A 27929-nucleotide genomic window follows, 5' to 3' on the forward strand; every position below is an offset into this window, starting at 1 on the left:
ATTAACACTGGGAGGCCTATAACAAACTCCAATGATTACCTTTGTAGTACGTACCCCCATGTGCAGTTCCACCCATAATACTTCAGCCTCATCACACTCTTAATCAACTAGGTTATCTTTCACACTCTCTCTGAGATCACTTCTCACATAGAGACATACACCACCACCTTTCCTATTTACTCTGTCTCTCCGAAAGAGAACATAGCCAGAAATATTAATGGCTCAGTCATGAGAAGAATGAAGCCAAGATTCAGCAATACCAATTAAATCATAGTTCTCTTCATGCAACAAAGCCTCCAACTCACCTATTTTGCTTGGCAGACTTCTGGCATTGGTGAACAAACACTTTAATTGATTGACACTTTGTTCACATGTATTTTGCATATTTTTTATTTTCATATAAATGGTACCAATTCCACTGGTTATTTGTAACATGGGAACCTTATTATCTGTCATAGCTCTCCCCCCATCTTTCCCCATTCCACCAACCAATAAGTACTGACCCTTGTATGATCTGTCTACCCCGTTATAATCTAATTCTCCCTCCCCCCTCGATCCTAGTTTAAATACTCCTCCAGCCTTCCCATAAACCTCTCCCCCAGCACAGTAGACCCCCCTCCGTTTAGGTGCAGACCATCTCTAGCATATAGGTTGCACCCCAATGAAAAGTCAGCCCAGTGCTCTAGAAACCCAAATCCTTCCCTCTTACACCAGGTCTTCAGCCATGAATGGAGTTCTCTAATCTCCCCCTGTCTTTCCTGAGTTGCACATGGCACAGGTAATATTTCAGAGAATATCACCTTGGAGGTCTTTCCCTTCAACTTGCAGCCTAGTTCTTTAAATTGATTCTTAAGGAGCCTCCAACTTCCATGTATTCTGTCATTGGTTCCAACATGAACCAAGACAGCTGGGTCATGCCCAGCCCCTCCCAGTAATTTATCAACCCGGTCCACCACATGCCGAACCCTGGCACCAGGGAGACAGCAAACCATTTGGTTGAGGCGATCCTGGCGACAATTTTTTTTATCAGTCCTGATCATAGAATCCCCTACTACCACCAGCTGTCTAGGCCTTCCTGCACTACCCTCACCACCCCTCCCAGATGGTCTGCCCTCCCGGCTGTTAGGGATAGCAGTGACATCCAGGGCTGCCACCCCTGAGCTTGCCACCCACCCATCTTCACCCAACTTGGCAAATCTGTTTAAATGCTCAAACCCAGGGCCAGCCTTCCTTTTCTGTGAGTCCCTACCACTCCCTCTCGTTACAGTAATCCATCTTCCTACCTTATAATCCTGATTAGCCCCTCCACCCTCCACATAAATCCCATTAGCTACCTGCTCAGAGAGCAGAAGACCCCTTTCAAGGTTGTCAGTTCTGCCCAGTGTTGCAACTTGCTCCTCCAGATCCCTAATGCGAGATTCCAGAAGGGCAAGCCGCTCACATCTGTCACAGCGGTATCCATCCTGGAGCTGTTGCTCCATTGCTGCATACATGTGGCATACTGTGCACTACACAAAACCTTCAACCCTGCTAGCACTCATATCCCAGTTACAATATTAACAGGAAAGATCAGTTGTCACTTACAGGTTAGTAGACTCCTGTTTTCAACTCCGGTTTTTTATTGTTGGTTGGTAGATCAAATACTTATTTTACTCACTGTACTGCAACTCAGTTTTGTAACATTTGTGTTTTTTCTGGATGTTTGGTTGATATTCTGTCTCTATCATTTAAAATACACCTATGATAAAAAATTATAGACTCTTAATTTCTTTGTAAGTGGGCAAATGTACAAAATCTGTAGGGGATCAAATAATTTATAATTTTTTTTATTATTTTACAGTATTTATAAAGCGCCAACAGTTCGCTCAGCGCTGTACATTACAAAGGGAGACAGAACATGCAACAGTACAATAACAATACAATGTGATACATGAGGGTTTCGAGGGCCCTGCTCCTTCTAGCTTACAATCTAGGAGGGAGGGGATAGTGGTACAGGAGGAGAAAGCTGTGGGGGATGGAGTGGTAGGAAGAATGGAAGCGATCGGCAGTTAGCAGGGGGTGGGGTAGGCTTCCCTGAAGAGGTGGGTTTTCAGGGTGCGCCTAAATGAGAGGAGAGTAGGTGATAGTCTGATGGATTGGGATAGGAAGTTCCAGAGGATGGGTGACGCCCTTGAGAAATCCTGGAGGCGGGCATGGGAGGAGACCAGGGAACTAAAGAGAAGGAGGTCTTGAGAGGAGCGGAGTGTGTGATGGGTGGTACTTGGATATTAGGTCGGTGATGTAATTTGGGGCAGTATGATGGACAGCTTTGTACGTTAGTGTTAGGATTTTGAATTTGTTCCGTTGTGCAATCAGAAGCCAGAGATTGACAGAGGGGGGTGGCGGAAACTGAGCGGTTGGTAAGGTGGATGAGTCTGGCTGCCGTATTCAGGATCGACTGAAGCAGGGATAGCTTGTGGCATGGCAGGCCAGTGAGGAGGGAGTTGCAGTAATTGAGTCGTGATATGATGAGGGAGCGAATGAGCTGTTTAGTGTTTTCTGGGGTTAGGAACGTGCGGATTTGGCGATGTTCCGGAGGTGGAGTCTGGATGAGTTAGTTAGTGATTGGACTTGGGGCTGGAAGGATAGGTTGGAGTCCAGAATAACAACAAGTACTCTGGCCTGCAGGGAGGGCCTGATAGTGGCATTGTTGGACGTGATGGTGTAGTCAATGGGGGGTGGTGTGCGGGCTGGGGGGAAGACTAGGAGCTCGGTTTTGGAGGTTCAGTTTAAGGAAGTGGAGCGACATCCAGTCTGATATGTCATTTAGTAGGTTTGTGATTCGGGCGGAGATTGCAGGGGTGAGGCGAGGGGTTGAAAGATAGATTTGTGTGTCGTCGGCATAGAGGTGGTAGTTGAAGCCATAAGAGTGTATGAGCTGGCCAAGGGAGGAGGTGTAGATAGAGAAGAGAAGGGGCCCGAGGATGGGGCCTTGAGGGACCCCAACAAAAAGGGGGAGTGAGGGGGAGGTGGTAGCATTATAGGTAACGCTGAAGGAGCATTGTGATAGGTAGGACGAGAGCCAGGAGAAAGCGGAATCTGAGGCCGAGAGAGTGTAGTTTTTTGAGGAGGAGGGGGTGGTCGACTGTCTCGAAGGCCGCGGAGAGGTCAAGCAGTAGGAGCACTGAATAGTGGCCATTAACTTTGGTGGTTAGCAGGTCGTTGGAGAGTTTGAGTAAGGCAGTTTCGGTGGAGTGTAGGGGATGGAAGCTGGACTGGAGGGGATCGAGGAGGTTGTTGTCGTTGAGGTGAGAGCTTAGGCGATTGTAGACTAAGCGCTCGAGGAGTTTGGATGTGAAAGGGAGCAGGGAGATGTGTCTGAGGTTGTTCGGGTCATTGGGGTCCAGGGAGGGCTTTTTAAGTATGGGGGTGATGTGTGCATGTTTCAGAGGGGAGGGGAAAGTGCCTGAGGAGAGGGAGAGATTGAAGATGTGGGTGAGGGAGCGTAGGATGGAGGGGGAGGGAGGTCGTAGGAGTTGTGAGGGGATAGGGACGAGGGGGCAGGTGGTGAGGCAGGGAATCAGAGAAGACCTTGGTGACCTCCTCGATGGTAGTAAGGTCGAAGGTGTGGAGTGTTGAGGTGGCTACAGTGTGAGGAATGTTAGGTGGGGTGGAGGTCAGAGCAGTGGTGAGGCCGAGGGAGAGGGGTGATGAGGGGGTAGCTGTGTGAGAGGGGACGGGTTTGGAGGGCGTTTGAGGAGCGGCGATGTCCTTGCGAATTGTGTCAATCTTGTTTTTAAAGTGATCGGCAATCTCAAGGGCGGTGAGTGAGGTGTTGGGTGGAGGTGGGGGCGGAGAGAGTAGAGAGTTAATGGTGGAGAAGAGTCGGCGAGGATTGGAGGAGAGGGTCTTGATGAGGGTCAGGAAGTAGGCTTGTTTGGCAGTGTGGAGGGAGGAGGTGTAGGTGTGGAAGGCAGATTTATAGCGGGTGAAGGCTTGTTGGGATCTGGTTTTGCGCCATAGTCGCTCCAGGGCACGGCTGTGTTGTTTGAGAGTTTTGGTGTGATCAGTCTGCCAAGGCTGGAGCGGTCGGGGTCTGATGTTTCGTGTGGTTAAAGGCACTAGTGAGTCCAGGGCGGCTGACAGCGAGTTGTTATAGGCAGTCATAGCCAGGTCGGGGCAGGACAGGGGGAGGATGCTGTCGTGGAGTTGATCAGCAGCAGAGTGGAGGGGGGCAGGGTTCAGGTTACGGAGGTTTCGGCCAGTGGTAGTATGGCATTTGGAGGGGTAGGCGTTAAAGGATGAGGAGATAGAGAAGGTAATAAGGTTGTGGTCAGAGAGAGGAAAGGGGGTGTTAGTGAGGTTGCGGGGAGTGCAGAGGTGGGAGAAGACAAGGTCCAGGATGTTTCCATCGGAATGGGTGGTGGATTGTATGCACTGCGAGAGTGCGAAGGAGGAGATATAAATAATTATTTCCCCCACTGTGTTTGTATAGAGAGAGAGAGAGATTTTCCTTTCTCTATTACCAAATGTACGAAATGAAAACTTAGAAAGGAACCAGGTGTGTTGAGCTTCACTGATCAACAATGATCACCGCAAGCTCAACACAAGAGCACATAGAAAACAATTGTTTTCTATATGCCCTTTTCATACCATACATCTGCGATGATGCGTGTTGCATAAAAATCCTGACAACACACATCACCGCTTGTCTATGTCTGTGTGTGTGTATATGTGTGTGTGTGTATATATATATATATATATATATATATATATATATATATATACACACACATGAATGTTTGCCCACTCACAATGAAATGATCAGTCTAAAAAATCAAATGGTAGGTGTATTGTAACACTGAGAGACAGAATAGCAACACAAAATTCAAAAGAAATGCATGTCTAACAAATTATGCACTGATTTGCATGTTCATGAGGGAAATAAGTATTTGATCCCCTTCACAAAACATGACTTAGTACTTTGTGATTGCCAACAAGGGATTTGCCACAGATGTTAGACGTTTCCTGTAGTTGGCCACCAGGTTTGCACACATCTCAGGAGGGATTTTGGCCCACTCCTCTTGGCAGATCCTCTCCAAGTCATTAAGGTTTGGTGGCTGACATTTGGGAATTCGAACTTTCAGCTCCCTCCACAGATTAAGGTCTGGAGACTGGCTAGGCCACTCCAGGACCTTAATGTGCTTCTTCTTAAGCCACTCCTTTGTTGCCTTGGCCGTGTGTTTTGGGTCATTGTCATGCTGGAACACCCATCCACGACCCATTTTCAATGCCCTGGCTGAGGGAAGAAGGTTCTTACCCAAGATTTGACAGTACATTGCCCCGTCCATCATCCCTATGATGCGGTGCAGTTGTCCTGTCCGCTTTAGCAGAAGAACACCCCCAAAGCACAATGTTTCCACCACCATGTTTGACAGTTGGGATGGTGTTCTTGGGGTCATAGGCAGCATTCCTCCTCCTCCAAACACGGCGAGTTGAGTTGATGTCAAAGAGCTAGATTTTGGTTTCATCTGATCACAACACTTTCAACCAGCCCTCCTCTGCATCACTCAGATGTTCAGTGGCAAACTTCAGACGGGCCTGGACATGTGCTTTTTTGAGCAAAGGGACCTTGCAGGCACTGCAGGATTTCAATCCTTGTCGGCGTAGTGTGTTACCAATTGTTATCTTGGTGACTGTGGTCCCAATCATTGATAAGAACCCTCATGTGTAGTTCTGGGATGATTCCTCACTGTTCTCATGATCATTGAAACTCCACGAGGTGAGATCTTGCATGGTGCACCGGACCTAGGGAGACTGACAGTTGTTTTGTGTTTCTTCCATTTGCGAATGATTGCACTAACTGTTGTCATCTTCTCAACAAGCTGCTTGTTGATAGTTTTGTAGCCCAGTTCAGCCTTGTGTAGGTCTACAATCTTGTCCTTTACATCCTTGGACAGCTCTTTGGTCTTTGCCATGATGGAGAGTTTGGAATCTGATTGCTTGATTGCTCCTGTGGACAGGTGTCCTTTATACAGGTAACAAAATGAGATTAGCAGCACTCCCTTTAAGAGACTGCTTCTAATCTCATCTTGTTATCTGTATGAAAGACACCTTGTAGCCAGAAATCCTGCTGATTGATAGGGGATCAAATACTTATTTCCCTCATGAACATGCAAATCGTTGCATAATTTGTTAGACATGCATTTCTTTTGAAATTTTCTGTTGATATTCTGTCTCTCAGTGTTACAATACACCTACCATTCGATTTTTAGACTGATCATTTCTTTGTGAGTGGGCAAACATTCAAAATCAGCAGGGGATCAAATACTTATTTCCTTCACTGTGTGTGTGTGTGTGTGTGTGTGTATATATATGTATATAGTTGTGTTCAAAATAATAGCAGTCAGACATCACTAACCTGATCACTGTTTTTGGTAGAAATGATATTTCTACATGGCAAATAATTTACTAGCAGGTGTAGTAGAGTAATAGAAATCCAACAGACTCAACAGTCATGACATGCATGCTGCTGATTCTGTGTAATTGAATCACTAATTGAAAGGGGCATGTTCAAAATAATAGCAGTGTGGAGTTCTATTAGTGAGGTAAGTCATTCTTTGAAAAAAAGGTGGCAATTATTATTATTATTTAAGGAAGGAAGGCAGCAAATGTTGTACATGCTGGTTACAGTGCATTTCTCTCTGAAATTCTGAGGAAAATGGGTCTTTCCAGACATTGTTCAGAAGAACAGCGTACCTTGATTAAAAAGTTGATTGGAGAGGGGAAAACATATAAAGAAGTGCAGAAATTGATAGGCTGCTCAGCTAAAATGATCGCCAATTCTTTAAAATGGTAACCAAAACCTGAAAGATGTGGAAGAAAGCGAAAAACTACCATTCAAATGGATAGCAGAATAGCCAAAATGGCAAGGAATCAGCCAACAATCAGCTCCAGGAAGATTATAGGAAGATTACAATTAGAAGACGCCTATGTGAAGCCAAGCTATCTGCAAGAAGCCCCCGCAAAGTCCCCCTGTTGAAAAAAAGACATGTGCTGAAGAGGTTACAATTTGCCAAAGAGCACATTGACTGGCCTAAAGAGAAATGGTGCAACATTTTGTGGACTGATAAAAATAAGATTGTTCTTTTTGGGTCTAGTGGCCGGAGACAGTTTGTTAGACGACCAAACACTGAATTCAAGCCACAGTACACTGTGAAGACAGTGAAGCATGGTTGCACAAGCATCATGATATGGGGATGTTTCTCATACTACGGTGTTGGGCCTATTTATCGCATACCAGGGATCATGGATCAGTTTGAATACATCAGAATACTTGAAGAGGTCATGCTGCCTTATGCTGAAGAGGAAATGCCCTTGAAATGGGTGTTCCAACAAGACAACGGCCCCAAACACACCAGTAAACGTGCAATATCTTGGTTCCAGACCAACAAGATTGACGTTATGGAGTGGCCAGCCTGATCCCCGGATCTTAATCCAATAGAAAACTTGTGGGGTGACATCAAAAATGCAGTTTCTGAGGAAAAAACCAAGATATAGAGAACTGTGGAATGTAGTCCAATCATCCTGGGCTTGAATACCTGTTCACAGGTGCCAGAAGTTGGTTGATTCCATGCAACACAGATGTACAGCAGTTCTCAGAAGCAGTGGTTATACAACTAAATATTCATTAAGTGATTCAAAGGAAAGCAAAATCTTCAAACATTTTTCAGTTTATATAGTGAATGTTTGAGTTTGTAAAGAAGAATACAAACACTACTATTTTTTTGAACAGTCTAATATTCACTTTTCTTCAATTGTTTTTAGAAGAACAACACAAATTTGATATATTTTTCTTCATGTTTTGATTTGGAATAGAATGTGTAGTGTTCCCAATGCATTTGTGTGTATGGAAATAAAAGCTATTAAAAGAATGTTAAGCTTTATTCACGTTTTTAACACACTGCTATTATTTTATACACATTTTGTATATATATGTGTGTGTGTATGTGTATATATATATATACACATACAGTGGGGATCGAAAGTTTGGGCACCCCAGCTAAAAATTTGTATTAATGTGCATAAAGAAGCCAAAGAAAGATGGAAAAATCTCCAAAAGGCATCAAATTACAGATTAGACATTCTTATAATATGTCAACAAAAGTTAGATTTTATTTTCATCATTTACACTTTCAAAATAACAGAAAACAAAAAAATGGCGTCTGCAAAAGTTTGGGCACCCTGCAGAGTTAATATCTTGTACTGCCCCCTTTGGCAAGTATCACAGCTTGTAAACGCTTTTTGTAGCCAGCCAAGAGTCTTTCAATTCTTGTTTGAGGTATCTTTGCCCATTCTTCCTTACAAAATTCTTCCAGTTCTTTGAGATTTCTGGGCTGTCTGTCACGCACTGCTCTTTTTTTTTTCCATAGATTTTCAATTATGTTGAGGTCAGGAGATTGTGAAGGCCATGGCAAAACCTTCAGTTTACGCCTCTTGATGTAATCCCCCGTGGATTTTGAGGTGTGTTTAGGATCATTATCCATTTGTAGAAGCCATCCTCTCTTTAACTTCAGCTTTTTCACAGATGGCATCAAGTTACCATCCAAAATTTGCTGAAATTTTATTGAATCCATTTTTCCTTCTACTCGTGAGATGTTCCCTGTGCCACTGGCTGCAACACAACCCCAAAGCATGATTGATCCAACCCCATGCTTAACAGTTGGACAGAGGTTCTTTTCATTCAATTCTGTGCCCCTTCTTCTCCAAACGTACCTTTGCTCATTCCGGCCAAAAAGTTCAATTTTAACCTTATTGGTCCACAGAACTTGTTTCCATAATGCATCAGGCTTGTCTATATGTTCATTTGCAAAGTTCAAACGATGATTTTTGTGGTGAGGACGTAGAAGAGGTTTTCTTCTGATGACTCTTCCATGAAGACCATATTTGTACAAGTATCTCTTTATAGTGGAATAGTGTACCACAACTCCAGTGTCTGCCAGATCTTTCTGGAGGGATCGTGCAGTCAAACGTGGGTTTTGAATTGTTTTTCACACAATCCTGCGAGCTGTTCTGTCTGATATTTTTCTTGGTCTTCCAGATCTTGCTTTAACTTCCACTGTTCCTGATGACTGCCATTTCTTAATTACATTCCGAACAGAGGACATTGACATCTGAAAACGCTTTGCTATCTTCTTATAGCCTTCTCCAGCGTCAACTATTTTCAGTTTCAGTTTTCTAGACAACTGCTTAGAAGAACCCATGGTGCTGATTGTTGGGGCAAAGTCAGATGACTCTGGGCATTTAAAACCTTTGAGATTGACATCACCTGGTCTTCCCAGACGATGATTGAGAACAATCCATGACACTGGCAGGTCTCAGCTTTGCAAAGGGGGCAGTGCATGCTATAAATTCTGCAGGGTGCCCAAACTTTTGCAGACGCCATTTTTTTGTTTTCTGTTATTTTGAAAGTGTAAATGATGGAAATAAAATCTAACTTTTGTTAACATATTATAAGAATGTCTAATCTGTAATTTGATGCCTTTTGGAGATTTTTCCATCTCTCCTTGGCTTCTTTATGCACATTAATACAAATTTTTAGCTGGGGTGCCCAAACTTTCGATCCCCACTGTGTGTGTGTGTATATATATATATATATATATATATATATATATATATATATATATATATATATATATATATATATATATATATATATATATATAAAATATATATATATATGTGTGTGTATATATATATATATATATATATACAAAGAGAGAGAGAGAGGTCAACCACAGCCCCAGATGACATCAGTTGTGAAGAAACACATGGGGCGGAGCCTGATGTTTTAATGTCATCATGCACAAGAAAGCTTTACCGATCGGGCTCGGGTCCTGAGTATTGTTTTGTACAGTGCTCTTTTCTGAGAATACAGTGAGTGTAAATTATTTGGTTTAATAAAGTTTTTAGCTACAGGATTTTCACTATTTGGAGCACTCTTGGCTATTTTTTGTCCCTGTATGTGTGGGAGACCTGGGGGGAATCCTTACACGAGAATGGTGGAATTCCATAGCCATTCTGACATCAAGGCATTGCTGTGAATTACGCACATTTTGACTACTCATTAATTTGGGTGTCATACTCATTCTGGTAAGCCTTTATGTGAGAATTACAAGGGTGATTTAGAAGATGGAAGACCTCTATATCTTAGTTCTTAAAGGGAATTTCAAAACTATCCAGGAAAGGAAAACGTTTGTACTAAGAATATTTTTATTTGATACAAAAGATAACAGCCTTAATTTGGACATGGGATTCCTCAATTCCTCACTCATTATCCAACAGTTTTACGACCCCCTCTGGCTGGCTCTGTGGACTAATAACTAATGTGTACTAGTAAGCAAACTAAAATGTTATTCTCACATGAGGAAGCTACGTGAATAAAATAGCCTGTGCTGACCTAAAACAGGAGGTGTTTTGGGGCCCGCAGACCTACTCATATATTTTAAAGCTGTAGCAGGGGCAAGAATTCTGAATTGGAACCTGTAGGATAAACTATACGTACCACTCAAAAAAACTATGGTGGGAGAATCCATCCTATTTGTCATAGAAGCCTTTTTCCAGCGTCTTATTGTTGACAACCAGCACCACTAGGTCTGCAATTAAATGATTAAAAATTTAGTTATGACCCCTTTCCCATCCTCTATCATCAATTGGTTGAACAGCTCATCTCTCAAGTGAGAGATGGAGACTAAAAATGCTTCAAATGTATTAAAAAAAAGGCACACCATTAGTACTAAAGGATTTATAAGCTCCAAGGAGCAGGGCCCTCCTAACCCTCTTGTATTGAACAGTACTTTTGCTGTATTGTCTCTTGTTATATTGTAAACCGCTGAGCAAACTGTTGGCGCTATATAAATCCTGTATAATAATACACCCAAGCTTGGGAGGTTTTCCCATGTATGAATGGAGATCATTTCACCTAAAACATATTCTTCATATTAACCTAGTACAACTTAATCAATGAACTACCAACTTAATCAATGAAATCCATTTGGGTGGGAAAACTTATTTTCAGTAGACTAATGTAAACCTCCTATACGTTCCTCACGGAAGAATTAGAGAACATAAACTATATTTCTTTGGGGCATGGAACGTGAACTAGGATGCTCCCTTATTGGTACACATCTCATCAATAAGACGCATAAGACAAGAAATTAGTTATAAACTCTTTTAAAGATGGTATATTGTACTAGCGAGATGAGACTAACAGGCACATTGCTTTATATTTGGGGGATTGTCTCATCTTAATAACCTTTAGAAAGCTGTTAGGACGCAAATGACAAAAGCCCCCATCCCTGCATACAGATATCAACTGAACAATGAGTCACCAATTGAACAAGTGCTTCCCGACATACTTAGGGATTGATTCTGTCCCAATTGAGAAGGGAGGTGATCCCTGCTATTGACAAGTGGGTGACCAAATTAAATGAAAATAATGGATAAGGCTGAGAAATGCATATAAGCAGGGGTTCTGGCCGCTGTAAAAAAATAAAAATTGACCATATACCTTTAATGTGAACTAACCCTTTAAAGGAGAAGTACAGCCAAAGCCTGTTTGGCTGTACTTCTGATGATCACAGGAGTGCAGTTTTTTTCTGCACTCCTGTGACCCATTTTCAGCCAACAATGGGCTAAAGTCCCCTGTCAGTTGATGCCACTCTGTTGGTCCAGGCTGGATAAAGATCACGGCTTTAAAGTTGGGATCCACCCAGATGTATGGACTGATACCTGGCTCAGCCTCTCATCGATCTGAGAGCCTGAGTCACCCGCTCCCTCCCCTTCCGCAGCCCAGAGCTCCAGTGAGCGCTGGTGAGAGGGGGGGCTTGGTTGTCAGAGCAGAGAGCAGTGACTATCACCAGCTCTCTGCTCACAGAGCGCTGTGAACTGAGCAGGTGTTTGATCGCTCAGTTCTCAGTGTTAGACCTGTCAGGGGACAGATGCAGCATCGGACCAATGCTGTATCCATCTAGGTAAGTATGATTTCAGAAAAAAAACCTAAACTTCTTTTAAAATATGTTACCGAATGAAAACATTGGGAAATTCTGCAATTTTGTTATTTAAAAATATTCATTGCTATGATTCATATACCAATTAATGGTCTTAGCTGCTTTAAAAAATGCCATAGAAAAATAAAATAAGCTTTATCGCTTGCTACACATGAAAACAATAAACTTGTATGTTACCCTGAAATTCTGCAAATCAAGTTTGCACTCCCTTATCGATCTACTTTTCCAAAGTGCACAGAAATTGCTGCCAAATATTAACTATTCAGTTTGGAAATAATTATGTGGTTCATAGTTAATAAGCAATGCACCAATCTCTCCTCAGAACCCAGTTACCCATTTGTTGAGTGCAACCACTCTTGCCTCCCACTTAGTAAAGAGAAGATGAAGCCATGCTATTATTTGCAGCCCAGATGTCAGTCACTTGTGAGAGTCATGTGTCCAGGGCTGCTGTTAGAAACTATGGGGCCCCTCACAATCTGGCAGGATCCCCCCCCCATATTGAAACAATATTTTCAATAAAAATACACTAAAATCATTATTAGTGGACACAAATACAAAATTACTTGTAAACTTTCTGCTAAATCCAAATGATAAAGCTGACTTAAGAAATAAAGTTCTGTGCGTGAATGAGGTCTTTGGGCACATTCACATGGGCACTGTGGCCTGCACAGTATGAATCAGTGTTTTTTATGTGGCTGGAGTATGTAGGCAGGCTATGTTACTGTATAGGGATGCAGTGGCTCTTCGAACACAGCAGCACGTCCTAATGTGACAGGAATGTGGATGCAGGTAACAAAATCAATAACAGCAGTGCTAAAATAGCCTTGTTTTGGCGGTTTTGCTACCGCACTTATTCACTTGGTTCTATCTAAGATTATAAATGTAATAAGTGATTACAACCTTTTGTCTATACATGAATTTAGCCAATTCTCATGTGGCTAAAACCAATAATGTTAATACCAAATGATAACAACTGTGCAAAAAATAAAGATCTAATTTATTTACAAAGAAAAGAAGCTTGCTAATAATCAAATATAACAAAATATAATGTAGCCGATATAACTTTAAAAGTAGTAATATTACAATGCAAATACAGAATATTACCAATACAAAGAGATGACTACAGGAAAGAAGGTTAAAGAAAAACACAGAATAATACGTTACACAGACATCCTGATGACTGGGCTTGCAAAGAGGCAAGGAGACAGAGGCAGAAATGTGAGCAATGGCATACTTTTATACCCTTCCCCCCTCCATTCCAGGTAGTCACACCCTTCAATAGGTTCCAGTATTTTGCCATTTCTGTTCAAACTCCCCCGCTCTGTGATTTGTGAAAGATATTGGCCAACTGCATAGGCCAATGTCCTTTGAAGTCAGTTCCCACAGGAAGATCTATGACAATACTCCCTAGGAGGTGTTAGAAATGACTACTACAGGGCTTAGTCATCCAGGTGGCCATACTGTTATAAACCTCTACAGGAAACCTTCTAAGGGGGGTTGTTGAGGTGATGCAACAGATGGTAAATAAGCTGTAGGAATTGAGACCCCTATCAGAAGTTCACAATAATGTTAAAAATTATTGTAGGCCCAAAATATCTATCACAGCCGTATAAAAGGCTATAAAGAATCATAAAATCACACAAATACAAGTGTATATACACAACCCACAAAATAAGTGAATAAATCATAAGCAATGCAAAAGTGATTATATAATCATCACCCCGACGGTTAACAATAAAGTGTCGTGCAAACAAATCAATTCACTGTCGGGGTGATGATTGAATAAATCATAAGCAATGCAAAAGTGATTAACTTTATATAATCATCACCCCGACAGTGAATTGATTTGTTTGCACGACACTTTATTGTTAACCGTCGGGGTGATGATTATATAATCACTTTTGCATTGCTTATGATTTATTCACTTATTTTGTGGGTTGTGAATATACACTTGGATTTAGTTATGTGATTTTATGATTCTTTATAGCCTTTTATACGGCTATTTTAGCGCTGCTGATATTTGATTTTGTTGTAGTTTCAATTGGTATCAAGTTGTTCCAGTGGCTGCTTTAGTAGTGTAAATATTGGTTTAACCCAGCATGGATATTTTTTTTTATGCACAATGTGGATGCATGTGTACAGCTCTGAACACAGTGTGTATTCAGGGCCACTCACCCACACCTGCACATCTGTTGATCTATAAGGACAGAGCCGCAGGTCCTAATTTGACAGACGGCTCCAGCTGCAAAACAAATCACCTTTTCACACTGTATGGGCCAAAGAACCAGTGTCAATGAGCCCTTAATTTTTTTTGTTTTTTTACAATTTATTTTTTATCACTACACTGTTGAGGGGGGGCTTTGGTGAAATATCAGGGATCTAAAGGCTCCCTGATGTCTCACTTTTGAGACAGAGGAAAAGGCTGAAGACATGGATTCACCCTTCCTTTTCTCTGCAGTCTCGGTTGCGATGGACAGTGAATGAGCAGAGAGTGCTCTGTACAGAGGCTCCTGTTTATTGAGGATACTGTCCATTCACAAAAGGAAGAGGCCAGTAAATATGATATACAGTATTTACTGGCCCCTTCCCCACTTTCCGTAATGAAATCAGCAGCTTGTGGGAGAGGTGAGGAGGGAATCTGGCAGTACTGCTGGGTGGGGGCACAAGGGGAGGGGGGGCGGGGAATAGAGCATTGGATACAGAGAGGGTGATAGGGTATCAGTTCCTGTAATTGCCCCCTGTGATGCACCGGTGTGTCTCTCCCTGGAGCAGCTGAAACCCAGCAGGAGGAAGTAGAGGAGAAGCCGGCTCCCAACTGTACAGGAAAAGACACACGGGATCGGTTGCTGTATTTGCTCTCCCGCTGCTCTGATCACCCCCTCTCCTGCACACATCTGATTCCCCTACAGCCTAGGTCCCTCTGCTCGTCTGGGCCTGGTGTTTTCCCCTTATCGGTGGCCCTGCATGTGTCTACTCCATAGCAATAGACAGACATCAGTGGCCAAAAGGAGTGGTTAGAGATGGATATGTGTACTTCCTTACTGTCTTTTTGCATATGAGTAACAGTGCAGTTGAGACTACCATTTTAGGTGAAGATTGCGGTTTTGGAGCAAATTATAAGGGTGTAATTTACATATAAATTATTTTGGAATAGAAATGTTCCCTTTAAGATGACGTAATAACATTTTTAAAATATTGTGAAACAACAAATAAAATATTTTTAGCATTAAAGTAATTATAAGCTTTGTGTCAATGTTTTCTAGATACTGATACTTGAAATTGGAGGATTCCAGTATACCAAGGCATCTGTGAAATCTCAAGAATGCTTTAGAACAACCACCACCCTTCCATATTTGTCTGTTTTTATATCATAAAATTTTCTGTGTGCTTGTTTTTATGTCTTCCCTTTATGTAGAAAGTAATAGTACCTTTTATGTCACAACTCAGTTATTCTGATTATCATTTAAAGCATAATGTAAAAACCTAACTAGAGGAAAAGTGATGAAAAAATGGCAAATTTAAAGTCCGGCTATTGCCAAAACATTTTTTAGTTTTTTTTTTTTTGTTTTTTTTTTTTTATAGAAAGTGGTGAAACATTAGAACCTCTGTACAATGTTTTAATTGCTGCATTTCTATTGTGAAAATTTAAAATTACATCTAGTCAAAGGAAATAAAGAGAAATCTCTCTGGTGGGGTCACAAATGGCAATAGAAACCTGAGTTAATTCTTCCCACGCTATTCATAACAAAATTAGGAAGCACAACAATGCTGTCAATCTTTTTATGCAAGCGTAACTTATCATCTGTAATATAATATACATGTGGCAGACTGTACCATTGGCATGCATGTCTATATACACACACAGACGCAAACTTTTTTGCTGCCTTATTATGGGATCTGTTGACATCCCTGTTTGAATACAGAGCTGGATAATCTGAACTAAAGACTTAGTATACAAAAATGCAACGAGTTATCTGATTCCTGTGTGTGTTTAACACCATTGAGCTGCTCATTTACCGCATTTGTTTTATGATCAGGAATAAAACATTCATTGTTGTTTTTATTCTATATTGTACATGCTGTCAAGATATCATGTGCAGGGCTCTTTATAAACAAAGAGGAACAATACCGCTATTACTGGCAAATGCCAGCTGTCAAACTGACAACCGGGAATTGCTTATGTAGCAAGAGTAGATGTCAAAACACAGATAGTCTGCAAGTGTCATTGACTAAATACAAATATATTGTTTCGTTTTATTTCCTATTTATTGCATTTGAAAGTCAAATTTGTCTGTCCCAAAGCAAACTACATGCTAAGAATAACCCCTCTTACTCAGACTACAAGAACTTAGACAGTAAGGCTGAACTATGAGTGACTGCAGCATCCAATGTAGGCTTTCCCTAAGGTATTTTGAAACAGGTTCCATTTAAAGAGGAGATTTGTATTCAAGACTAATATATATAAGCCATGTTACATTTATGTCAAGCTACAGAGAAAGATGATGTCATCAAATTGAAAAGCTATCCCAACAAAAACTCCAAGAGAAGTATAGCCAAAGCTTTTTGGCTATACTTCTCCTATGGATCATAGGAGTACAGTTATTTCTGCACTCCTGTGACTTCAGCCGACAGCAGTGTAAAGCTGCTGTCGGCTGACATCACAAAGGTAGTCCAGGCTCTGAAAAGATCCTGACCATATGGCTGGGATCCACACAGAAGCCGGGACCAACACCTGGCTCAGCCTCTCAGCTGCGCCCTAGGGAGACTGAGCCAGCTGCTTTCTCCCCAGCCCTTCGCTCCAGTGAGCACTAGAGAGGCAGAGCAGAGAGCCACAGTGAAGGGGTGATTTTTAAATGAATCCCATACTTCACTTTTAGGGCTGGTCCACACCATAGAAACGCAGTCCGCATTAATTCTGTATGTGTGTTTTTGATGCGTCCCTGTTCATTTTTCCCCTTTTTCTTCAACTTAAATAAGGATGTGTGTTCCAGTGCATTTTACTGCATTCCAGTATAGTTCAGTGCAGAAAAAAGTAGCATGTTTTGTTTTTTTTTGTTTTGCTTTTTTTGCTGGAACGCACTGAAACTCACTATAGTGGTGTGAGCTAAGCCATTGGAAACCATGTAACCTACTATCAATGCATTTTTGATGCAGAAAAAAAACTCACTGGACTGCATGTGGTGTGAACTGGCCTTTAGGGATGGTGCACAGTGTTTTTCATGTATTCCTATGACCCTAGTGCACACCAGTGCAGTCAGTTCCAGGTGCAGAAAAAAAAGTAGAACATGCTCCATTTTTTTCTGCATTGAACTATACTGGAATACAGCAAAATGCATCAAAAACCCACTGGAACAGAGTTTGGTGTGAACTGTAAGCAAAAACGCATCCAGAATGCATCTGGAGTGTGTTTTTGTGGTGTGAACTGGCCCTTAAAGCGAAAGTCAGTTTGTGTATTCAGGCAGCTGAGTGTTCTGTTTTAAATAAAGATTTATTTGTGAAGGCTTTATATATTTGAAATGGTTATGCATATTTAAATGACAGAAAACTGTGTGAGCTAGATACTTCAACTGGCCTCTAATACCTGGTTCTCCAGTCTAGCTTAGACAAAGTACGTAAGATAAACAAAAAAAAAATAAGGCTGATTATTCAGATATTTGCATAAGTCTAATTGTAATCATCTTGGTTTGGAAGTTTGCAAATTTATAACCAAGAATGTTATTAATATTTTTTTTTATCTGTGGAACTAATCCAACTGCCTTGTGTGGTCAAGACAGAATTAGATTCCCACCCCTTTAACCCTGTTGAGAAGCACATTTTGTGTATAGTTGCACAGAATATTTTATGTACATTCCTCTAGACCAAAATTTCTGGAGTTTGTGGGAGGTTCAACTTGATTCATATGAAAAAAACTACTCAATATCTATACCTCACAACTTGTTTGCCTGTTATTTGAAATGGATTAATTATATTTCATAAGCTGTACACCTATTCTTTTGAAGTTGTCAATCCATGTGTGCTACATCCAGAATATGTGTATGGGAGCTTTAGTTCTTTCAATCATTATAGCTGCAGCTTTTAAATGACATGGTGTGCAGGAGATGGAAATACCCTCAGGGTTTAATACACTGAAGTACTAAGGACAGAACTGATGTTTGTCTACATCCCATTCAACTCTACATAACACTGTGAAGTCAGCATATAGGCATTGAACTATTTCCTTGAGTCATCATGAATTATATTTTGGCTTGTGAAATAATTTGTGCTTTTTTGTTTTCCATCCAACTCTTGCTCTGCCATTCAAAGAAGAAAAGTAACTCCAGCAAATGCCATATGCTTGAGGTATTACTCAGCAGCTGCTGACTCTGCTTGATGGTGCTAAAGAAGTCCCTTGCAATGCATGTGGTAACTGCCTTTTATCAATGCACCTCTATTAGAGGTTGTAATTATTTTCCCTAATATAAAAATCTAGAAATACTGCACTTCTGTTCTTAAGTCATTGGTAAGGGCTGCAATCAGATAAAAGCCTCTTAGATGTGGGACTTTTGCATAATATTAGTGATTATTTTTTAGCATGTTTTAAAGATCTGCTTGTCAAAGATTTATTCTACATATATGTATAGGATTTATAACAAATGCAATACTTCAGTGATACTCTCAAATAAACCTAAAATGAATTCAAATTAACAATGAATGTACATGTTTTTATTATTTATGACTCTGACTTTATAGACCTCTCCTTCTCCCCCCAGACTGACTCACTCCATATTTACATATAAACTTGTTCCTATTATGTGCTACCCAGGTAAGAGGACATGATTGGATACCAGCTTAAAGGGTTGTCCCAACTAGTAGTACACAGTGTCTCTAAGGGCCACTCACATTGCACAACTGAATTTTTTTTCAGCTTGAGTATGTGTCTCGAGTACATGGTAGGGTGCTCTTCTCCCCCCAGCTAGCTGGGACAAGACTGTACCCAGGCTGTGGGGGGAGGTGTCCACTATGGAGGGGATGGACGGGAAGTTGCAGGCCTACCTGGATGGGGATCACCCGCTGCATGCACCTGGTATGGTCAGCAGCCATGTTATTGTAGCCACTGCATCCATTTTTCTGGAGTTTTGTGAGGATCTGAGTGGCTATCGGGCAATGGAGGCCGGCTGGGAGAGGTCCTTGACAGCCATTTTCCCATAACCTGCGATGGGGATTTCCCTCAGGCACCGTGGGCTTGTGGGGGCAGGGTTCAGCACACGCATTTTGCGGGACATGTGGGCATCTTGGCAGCTCCTGGCAGTGGAGGTGAGTCCTCCTTGGGGGTCTCTCTTCCTACTGGAGTGGTCTTCTGGACTGGGAGCATCCGGGTCCCTTTGTGGTGGTGTCTAGCTGGTCCCATGGAAGCCCAGGAGTATGTTGCACTTCTGGGGGCCCCCTCTGGAGGTTCCAGCATTGTCAGCCGTCCTGGAGATGTTCATGTCCCACGTGGAGGCGGCCGTTGGCTGCAAGGTGAGAAAGAAGCGCCCCCTGCCCCTTGGACGATTCTGAGACTAAACCAGATCCCACTGCCGTGGACTCCGCATTTTTTGTGGATCCCAAGGTCACATCCCCTGAGTCTTCAGATGAGGAGGATGGGTTCTCTGCCTCTGTTGCCACACAGGAGAAGGCATTGGTAGCAGTACTTAACTTTTAGCATTTTACGCACTGAAACAATGAGGTCCCTGCTGCGGCGGCTGATGTGGTGCCTGTTCTTTTTGGTACGCACAAGCTGGTTTGGGCTGCTAAGGTTTTTCCTTGCCCCAAATATTTTAACAGATTTGTTTATAAGGATTAGAATAGGCCAAAGCATCCATTTGTGCTCCCAAAACGCTTCCGAGTGCACTATCCCTTTCAGGAGGCCTTGCTGAAGAAGTGCACATCTCCTTTGTCTAAGGTTTTGCTTATCTCCTCATAAAAAGAAATCAGATTTAACAACTTCTGTCTTTCAGGACATCATTGGTTGTGAGCCACATAGCTTTCATTTTTAGCCCTTTATACTTATTGCCCTTGGAAATATAAACTATATTGCCAAAAATATTGGGACACCCCTCCAAATCATTGGATTCAAGTGTTCCAATCACCTCCATGGCCACAGGTGTATAAAATCAAGCACCTAGGCATGCAGACTATTTCTACAAACATTTGTGAAAGAATGGGTCACTCTCAGGAGCTCAGTAAATTCAAGGGTGGTACTGGGCTAGGTTGTTGCCTGTGCAATAAGTCCATCTGCAAAATTTCCTTGCTGCTGAATGTTCCATGGAAAAATAAACTAGGCCATGTAAAATGACAGAGCGAGGTCAGCGCATACTGAAGCACACAGTGCGCAGAAGTCACCAACTGTCTGCAGAGTCTATAGCTAAAGACCTCACCTTCTTGTGTCCTACAGATTAGCACAACAGTACGTAGAGAGCTTCATGGAATGGGTTTCCATGGCCGAGCAGCTGCATCCAAGCCTTACATCACCAAGTGCAATGCAAAGCGTCAGATGCAATTGTGTAAAGCACGCCGCCACTGGATTCTAGAGCAGTGGAGACAGTCTCTGGAGTGACGAATCACGCTTCTCTGTCTGACAATCCAAATGGATGTATCTGGGTTTGGCAGTTGCCAGCAGAACAGTACTTGCCTGACTACATTGTACCAAGTGTAAAGTTTGGCAGAGGGGGGATTTTGGTGTGGGGTTGTTTTTCAGGGGTTGTGCTTGGCCCCTTAGTTCCAGTGAAGGGAACTCTTAAGGTGTCAGCAAACCGAGACATTTTGGACAATTTCATGCTCCCAACTTTGTGGGAACAGTTTGGGGATGGCCACTTCCTGTTCCAACAGGACCGTGCACCAGTGTACAAAGCAAGGCCCATAAAGACATGGATGAGCGAGTTTGGGGTGGAGGAAATTGACTGGCCTGCACCTACCTTCTCAACCTGGTAGAACACCTTTGGAATGAATTAGAGCAGAGACCTCAAGCCGGGCCTTCTCATCTGACATCAGTGCCTGACCTCACAAATGCACTTCTGGAAGAATGGTCAAACATTCCCATTGTTCACAAGGCTTAGGAGTGTGTCTGACTTCCCAGAAGAGTTCAAGCTGTTATAGCTGCAAAGGGTGGACCAACTCAATATTGAACCCTGCGGACTAAGACTGGGATGCCATTAAAGTTCATGTGTGTGCAAAGGCAGGCGTCCCAGTGCATTTGGCAATATAGTGTATTTTGCAGTGGGATCACATAGTCTTTTTGAAGAATTCCCATTTCTATTCTGTGTTGTATGCCAATATTGCCTCCCAATCTATTCCCAATTGGAGAGCAGCCCTCAGTCTTGGAAAGTATGCACTCTTAAAGTTGAGTGTTTTTATCTTTCCATTATGCCTTTGCTTTTTATAGCTAACATTAAATGAAATCTTGTTATGGTCATGCTAATGTTCTTTTATCTGAATGTTAGTAATAAGCTGTGCATAGTTTGATATTACCAGATCCAACAGGGCATAACTCCTAGTTGGGGCCTCTATGAACTGTACCATTGTAATAGGTTTATGAAGGAAAGTTATAGCATCTACAAATAGCGGTATATATACTGGAAATTAAGTTTTTTTTTATACAAGTAATAGAGATGATTAGCAACTTATACCGGGACTGCAGTGGGCATTCTGACACTGAGGAAGAACTGACTAACCACCACTGACATCCCAAGGACACTAATACAGTGATCAGTGCTAATAAAAAGCACTGACACTGTACTAATGACACTGGGAAGGGGTTAACATCTGGGGCGATCAAAGGGTTAACTGTGTGCTGTTTTACTCTGTGTTCTATGTGTGGTTTACTTGGGAAACGTACAACAGAGAAATACACAGCAGCATGTTATTGCTGGCAGGAGAGAGATCTGTGTTATTTACACACAGGTCTCTCCCGTCACTGTTTCTCAGTGATTGCCAGGTGCTGGTGGAGAATCTCCATCCAGGACCCAGTGATTGACATCCGTAGCTGCCAATGGCGATGGGGGTAGGGTGGGGCACAAGTGCCCCCTACCCAGAAATGCAAATCACGTTTATATATGTGACTGCAAAGCCATGCCGCTCTGTAGCATGTGGTGGTTTATGTAATAATTAATTTGTAGTAGGTAAGGCGGTGTCAGTTCCCTTAAACAAAATATTGCAGTGCCTCCAGCCATTAAAATAAGGCAAATATTTAAGAAACCAATAATTTGGACACCCTAATAATTTGATCACCACTTAATATACCTTGAGTTCTTTCACCAATATGATTTCATTACCATATACACAAAATTTGCCTTTTTGATAAATTTATTTATGTACAAATATTTATATATTAATACAAATGCAAAATACTGGTGATGATTATATTCATACACAGAATCAAAGATATAGTATGCTAGTCTTTACAGGATACTACAATATATGGTTATTTAATGAGGTAAAACAAAATTTTGAGAGGTTAGTTGCAACCTATAGTGCTTCAGCTATTATTTCCAAATTCCCGCGGCCGTAGGGAAATAAAGTATTTCTGATAATTAGCACTACAAATCAGTTAGTATGCAATATATAATCTCAGTACTAATACTCAAAAAGTTATAGTTATAATTATACAGATAACCTTAATACATTCCTAACCACACAATAAAATGTTTTAAATCTTAAGTTTTAAATATCAAAGAAAATTACAGTATTTTGGCACAGTCTCACCACTCCGAGAATCTCAATTGTGAGGCCCCCCAGCGAGGTACAGTTTGGAAAAGAAATGTTTCTGGGCAGTCAGGCACCAGAATTAAATGAGCATCAGCGTCTCTGGCGAAACTCTTTTCCTTCAAATGGTCTTCAAAAACAAAATGGCAGCTGGAAGTTCTCAGAAAAATGGCTGCAGGTAGCAAGTGAGTATAGTGCAGTATATAGTGGTAGTAGAGTAGTTTAGAAGTAGTTTCAGGAGTAGTTCAGAAGTGATCAAGAAGTGGCAGAAGTGATGATTCAGAAGTAGTAGAAGTCTTAGAAGTTGTAGCAGTTGTCCGTCAATTTGAGGTGTTTGGCAGTTTATACCATACAAGTCCTTTGTTCCGAAGGACCTCCCAATGGGCTTGTTGATTGGACGGCTGAGAAGTTTGCGTACCTATAGAAGTTCCTTACCTGTCCACCAGGGACAGTCAGGTATCACAAATGAACTGGTGGTCTTATGACTCACCCTTTTATATAAACAGTATGTCTTTATGGATAATACATGGGTCCTATTCAGGTATAAATGATCTCCCCACTAACTCTTGAATAAGGACCATAGAAATATGTGATTATTATTATTATACAGTATTTATAATGCGCCAAAAGTTCGCTCAGCGCTGTACATTACAAAGGGAGACAGAACATGCAACAGTACAAAAACAATACAATGTGATACACGAGGGGTTCGAGGGCCCTGCTCTTTCGAGCTTACAATCTAGGAGGGAGGGGATAGTGGTACAGGAGGAGATAGCTGTGGAGAATGGAGTGGTAGGAAGAGTGGAGGAGGTCGGCAATTAGCATGGGGTGGGGTGGGGTTGGCTTCCCTGAAGAGGTGGGTTTTCAGGGTGCGCCTAAATGAGAGGAGAGTAGGTGATAGTCTGATGGATTGGGGTAGGGAGCTCCAGAGGATAGGTGATGTCCTGGAGAAATCCTGGAGGCGGGCATGGGAGGAGGAGACCAGGGAACTAGAGAGAAGGAGGTCTTGAGAGGAGCAGAGTGTGCGTGTTGGGTGGTACTTGGATATTAGGTCGGTGATGTAATTTGAGGCAGTATGATGGACAGCTTTGTATGTCAAGGTTAGGATTTTGAATTTGATCCGTTGTGCAATCGGAAGCCAGTGGAGGGATTGGCAGAGGGGGGTGGCGGAAACGGAGCGGTTGGTGAGGTGAATGAGTCTGGCTGCCGTGTTCAGGATCGACTGAAGCGGGGATAGCCTGTGGCGAGGCAGGCCAGTGAGGAGGGAGTTGCAGTAATCGAGTCGTAATATGATGAGGGAGTGGATGAGCTGTTTAGTGTTTTCTGGGGTTAGGAACGTGTGGATTTTGGCGATGTTGCGGAGGTGGAGTCTGCATGAGTTTGTTAGCGATTGGACTTGGTGTCATTTTGGACTCCAACCTATCCTTCCAGCCACAAGTACTCCGGCCTGCGGGGCGGGCCTGATAGTGGCATTGTTGGACGTGATGTAGAAGTCAGTGGGGGGTGGTGTGCGGGCTGGGGGGAAGACTAGGAGCTTGGTTTTGGAGAGGTTCAGTTTAAGGAAGTGGAGCGACATCCAGTCTGATATGTCGTTTAGTAGGTTTGTGATATGTCGTTTAGTAGGTTTGTGATTTGTGCGGAGACAGAGGGGGTGAGGCGAGGGGTAGAGAGATAGATTTGTGTGTCCTTGGCATAGAGGTGGTAGTTGAAGCCGTGAGTGTATGAGTTGTCCAAGGGAGGAGGTGTAGATGGGGAAGAGAAGGGGCCCGAGGACGGAGCCTTGAGGGACCCCAACAGAGAGGGGGAGCGAGGGGGAGGTGGTAGCGTTATAGGTAATGCTGAAGGAGCGTTGTGATAGGTAGGACGAGAGCCAGGAGAGAGCAGAATCTCGGAGGCCGAGGGAGTGTAGTTTTTTGAGGAGGAGGGGATGGTCGACTGTGTTCAAGGCAGCGGAGAGGTTGAGGAGTAGGAGCACTGAATAGTGCCCATTAGCTTTGGCGGTTAGAAGGTCGTTGGAGAGTTGAGTAAGGCAGTAAGAAGCCAAACTGTAGGGGAACGAGGAGGTTGTTGTCATTGAGGTGAGAGCTTAGGCGATTGTAGACTAAGCACTCGAGAAGTTTGGATGAGAATGGGAGCTGGGAGATGGGTCTGAGGTTGTTGGGGTCCAGGGAGGGCTTTTTAAGTATGGGAGTGATGTGCGCGTGCTTCAGGAGGGGAGGGGAATGCTCCGGAAGAGAGGGAGAGATTAAAGATGTGGGTGAGGGAGCAGGTGGTGAGGCGGGCGTCAGAAAAGACCTTGGTGACCTTCTCAATGGTAGTAAGGTCGAAGGTGTGGAGGGGGCTTCAGTGTGAGGAATGTTATATCGGGTGGAGGTCAGAGCAGTGGTGAGGCCGAGGGAGAGGGGTGATGAGGGGTTAGCTGTGTGAGAGGGGGGACGGGTTTGGAGGGAGTTTGAGGAGCGGCGATGTCCTTGCGAATTGTGTCAATCATGTTTTTTAAAGTGATTGGCAATCTCAAGGGCGGTGAGTGAGGTGCTGGGTGGAGGTGGGAGCGGAGAGAGTAGAGAGTTAAAGGTGGAGAAAAGTCGGCGAGGATTGGAGGATAGGGTCTTGATGAGGGTCAGGAAGTAGGCTTGTTTGCCAGCGTGGAGGGCGGCGGTGTATGTATGGAAGGCGGATTTATAGCGGGTGAAGGCTGAATATATGTGGGTTCTCATTTTCCTGATATGAGCTGTATTGGGATGGCTGATTTCCTTTGGAAATATAGATATTACCCAACTCACAAACCATCTTATATTTTTAACTTCATGATCTTCAGTTGAGTGGTATGCAGTACCCAACTTTGTTGAATAGATTTTGGTGTGTGGGTATATACCTTTGATAATATTTCCGTTGATATATGCCACACTTTTTCTTCTTTTTTATTTTTTTTTTGTAATCTTAAATGACCCAAGCTTCACCTTATGCTGAATGCACAGTTCAAGGATATATGACAGAGGAAGCTTCTAGTTACTAGCACTATTGTGTGATAATTAGGGTAAACAGAATGGACTGGAGTTGAACTCAGTACTCAGTAGCTGATTGTGATAGTTCAGAGGTTATGGGGTGATCACACACCTTCCAAGGTTTTGGGAAAACTCCAGACAATAAGGACTTGGTCCCATGATTGTCAAACTTTGATTTTCTGCAGATGATCAAACACAGTACCAAATAGTGGTGTTTTACCCTTATTCTATCTTAAGAAAGTCTCTTCCACTCATTGTTTATGGTAGCTTCCTGGAAGGTCACTTGAAATCAACCAAAGATGTTAACCCATGACAGTTAACTTAGAATTTCATAATTTGGGATAATATCATTGTTCTTAATAAACAGTCCAAAAGTCATCACAAGCAGTAATTCTGCTATAGGGTGGAGTGCAAGTGGTTAAGATATAGGGAATGTATACAGTGCACAAAGGGCCTGACACCCTGCAGAAAGTCCTTAACTGGGGAGAGGCCATGATCTCTGAAACAGAATGGCCAGGACTGAGAATTTCCCTCAGATGGTACTCTTAGCCAGATACTGACCTAGACCAGACTAGAGAATGAACAAGATGGGGGAGATTTACTAAAATTGGAGCATGCAAAATCTGGTGCAGCTCTGCACAGAAACCAATTAGCTTCCAGGTTAATTGAACAAGCTGAAGTTAGAATCTGGTTCAGCTGTGCATGGTAGCCAATCTGCTTCGGAGTGCTCCAGTTCTAGTAAACATCCCCCTGGTGAGTAACAGAGAACTTCCTTACACCATACAAAGTAGACCTTTCAGATGTGATGGTACGATTTGTGATATATTGACTTCCTAGCACTCGAAGGGTGGGGATGACCAAACTTGATAAGCCCCTGTCCCTCAGTGCATTAGCCTCAACAACCATTCTGTTAAAGCAAGGAACCGAGAAGCTGAATGGTCCAAAGGACCTGGAAATGCCCATGAAAAGACTGAGTAAAGTATGTCCAAGAACCAAGTCCTCTTGGGTCAGTTCTTTGCAATGAAATGCCTGCCTTATCACTCTTATGGAGCAGATGAAGAGGGTGAAAAGCATAGATCAGGTACAACTGATTCCACAGTCACCAGAATATCCAGTGAGAAGGTCCCTGGATCTGGGAACAAATCTGGCCATTTTGTTGTTGAATCCAGGATACCAGAATTTCTGTCTGGAATCCACCACTTGTGGCAAAGGGCTTGGAACACCTCTGGATGGAGAGCCCTTTCCCCTGGTTTAAGACACTGACAACTGAGGAATTCCACCTGCCAATTTCTCATGCTTTGGATGTGTAAGGTGGACAGGAGGAATAGTCAGCAAGAGTCTATGCATTGCACTTGTGAGACACTGTTCATGACTGCAATGCTTTGTAGGCTCTGATGCAAAGAATTAATAAATACACATTTTTTTTCTTTTTTCAATACGGTTGTCTAATGCTGCACCCATTACCGGAAAATTAAACAAAGGGGGAGCACTGATGAATAGAAACAAATTTACAAAATTTGTTTTAAATGTTTAATTCCCAAAATTAGTTTTATGATATTTTATTCTTTTCTATGCAAAGCTTTCACTGGACAAATCTCAGTAGTCAGATGCACAATACGTAATGTTCATTATTAAGTAATTTTGCTTCCCTTGTAAATTCCTGACATCAGTTAAATTTGAGTTTTATCTCAATCCACACGAAAAGGGAAGGTATAAAGTTTTCCTTTGTTGCATTCATTAAGAAAAAAAAAGGCCCAGGAATTGCTGATCCTTTTTGGCTGTTCTTTTTGTTTTTTATAGCTCATGATTGTCTTGATCAGCTGTGGGGACTTTATCAGAGTCTGCATTTTGAATCAGCTGATAATAAAACTGGACAATTTTTTTTAAGCTCTCCACTGAAATCCGCTCATTCAGTCCATGAATCCTAGAAGAGGGCAAAGAAAATAGTTATGTTACATAGCAATACAGTTAGAATTGCTATCCCATTAGTCATTGTTTTCATTAGTCCTTCTAAAGCTAGCCATTGTTGTCATCATGCTGCTCGAATGCTATATTGAAATAGAACCACCATATAGTGGAAAGGAAAATGGTTTCACGTTCTATAAAGAGTTTGTCTCCTCTGAACCCAGCAAAAGTACAGGGGGTCCTGGGAATGTAC

At 42.4% G+C, this 27929-nt stretch overlaps 2 protein-coding genes across 5 annotated transcripts in view; one reads left to right on the forward strand and one right to left on the reverse strand.

Moving 5' to 3' along the window:
- Positions 1 to 18734, forward strand: part of LOC149462135 (S-adenosylhomocysteine hydrolase-like protein 1) — a 461588-nt gene extending 442854 nt beyond the window's left edge. For all 3 annotated transcript variants that reach the window (XM_089677371.1, XM_089677372.1, XM_089677373.1), the window contains exon 17: positions 15311 to 18734. In XM_089677371.1, the coding sequence (XP_089533497.1) occupies positions 15311 to 15317 (7 nt within the window). In that variant the 3' untranslated portion in view covers positions 15318 to 18734. The remainder of the gene's footprint in view (positions 1 to 15310) is intronic.
- A 3615-nt stretch (positions 18735 to 22349) lies between these two features.
- Positions 22350 to 27929, reverse strand: part of PM20D1 (peptidase M20 domain containing 1) — a 197331-nt gene continuing 191751 nt past the window's right edge. For both annotated transcript variants that reach the window (XM_089677375.1, XM_089677374.1), the window contains exon 13: positions 22350 to 27695. In XM_089677375.1, the coding sequence (XP_089533501.1) occupies positions 27566 to 27695 (130 nt within the window). In that variant the 3' untranslated portion in view covers positions 22350 to 27565. The remainder of the gene's footprint in view (positions 27696 to 27929) is intronic.

Source organism: Staurois parvus, unplaced genomic scaffold (assembly GCF_062004578.1).
Source record: "Staurois parvus isolate SC_StPar_1 unplaced genomic scaffold, SC_StPar_1.0 ptg000185l, whole genome shotgun sequence".
In the NCBI taxonomy this organism is placed as follows: domain Eukaryota; kingdom Metazoa; phylum Chordata; class Amphibia; order Anura; family Ranidae; genus Staurois; species Staurois parvus.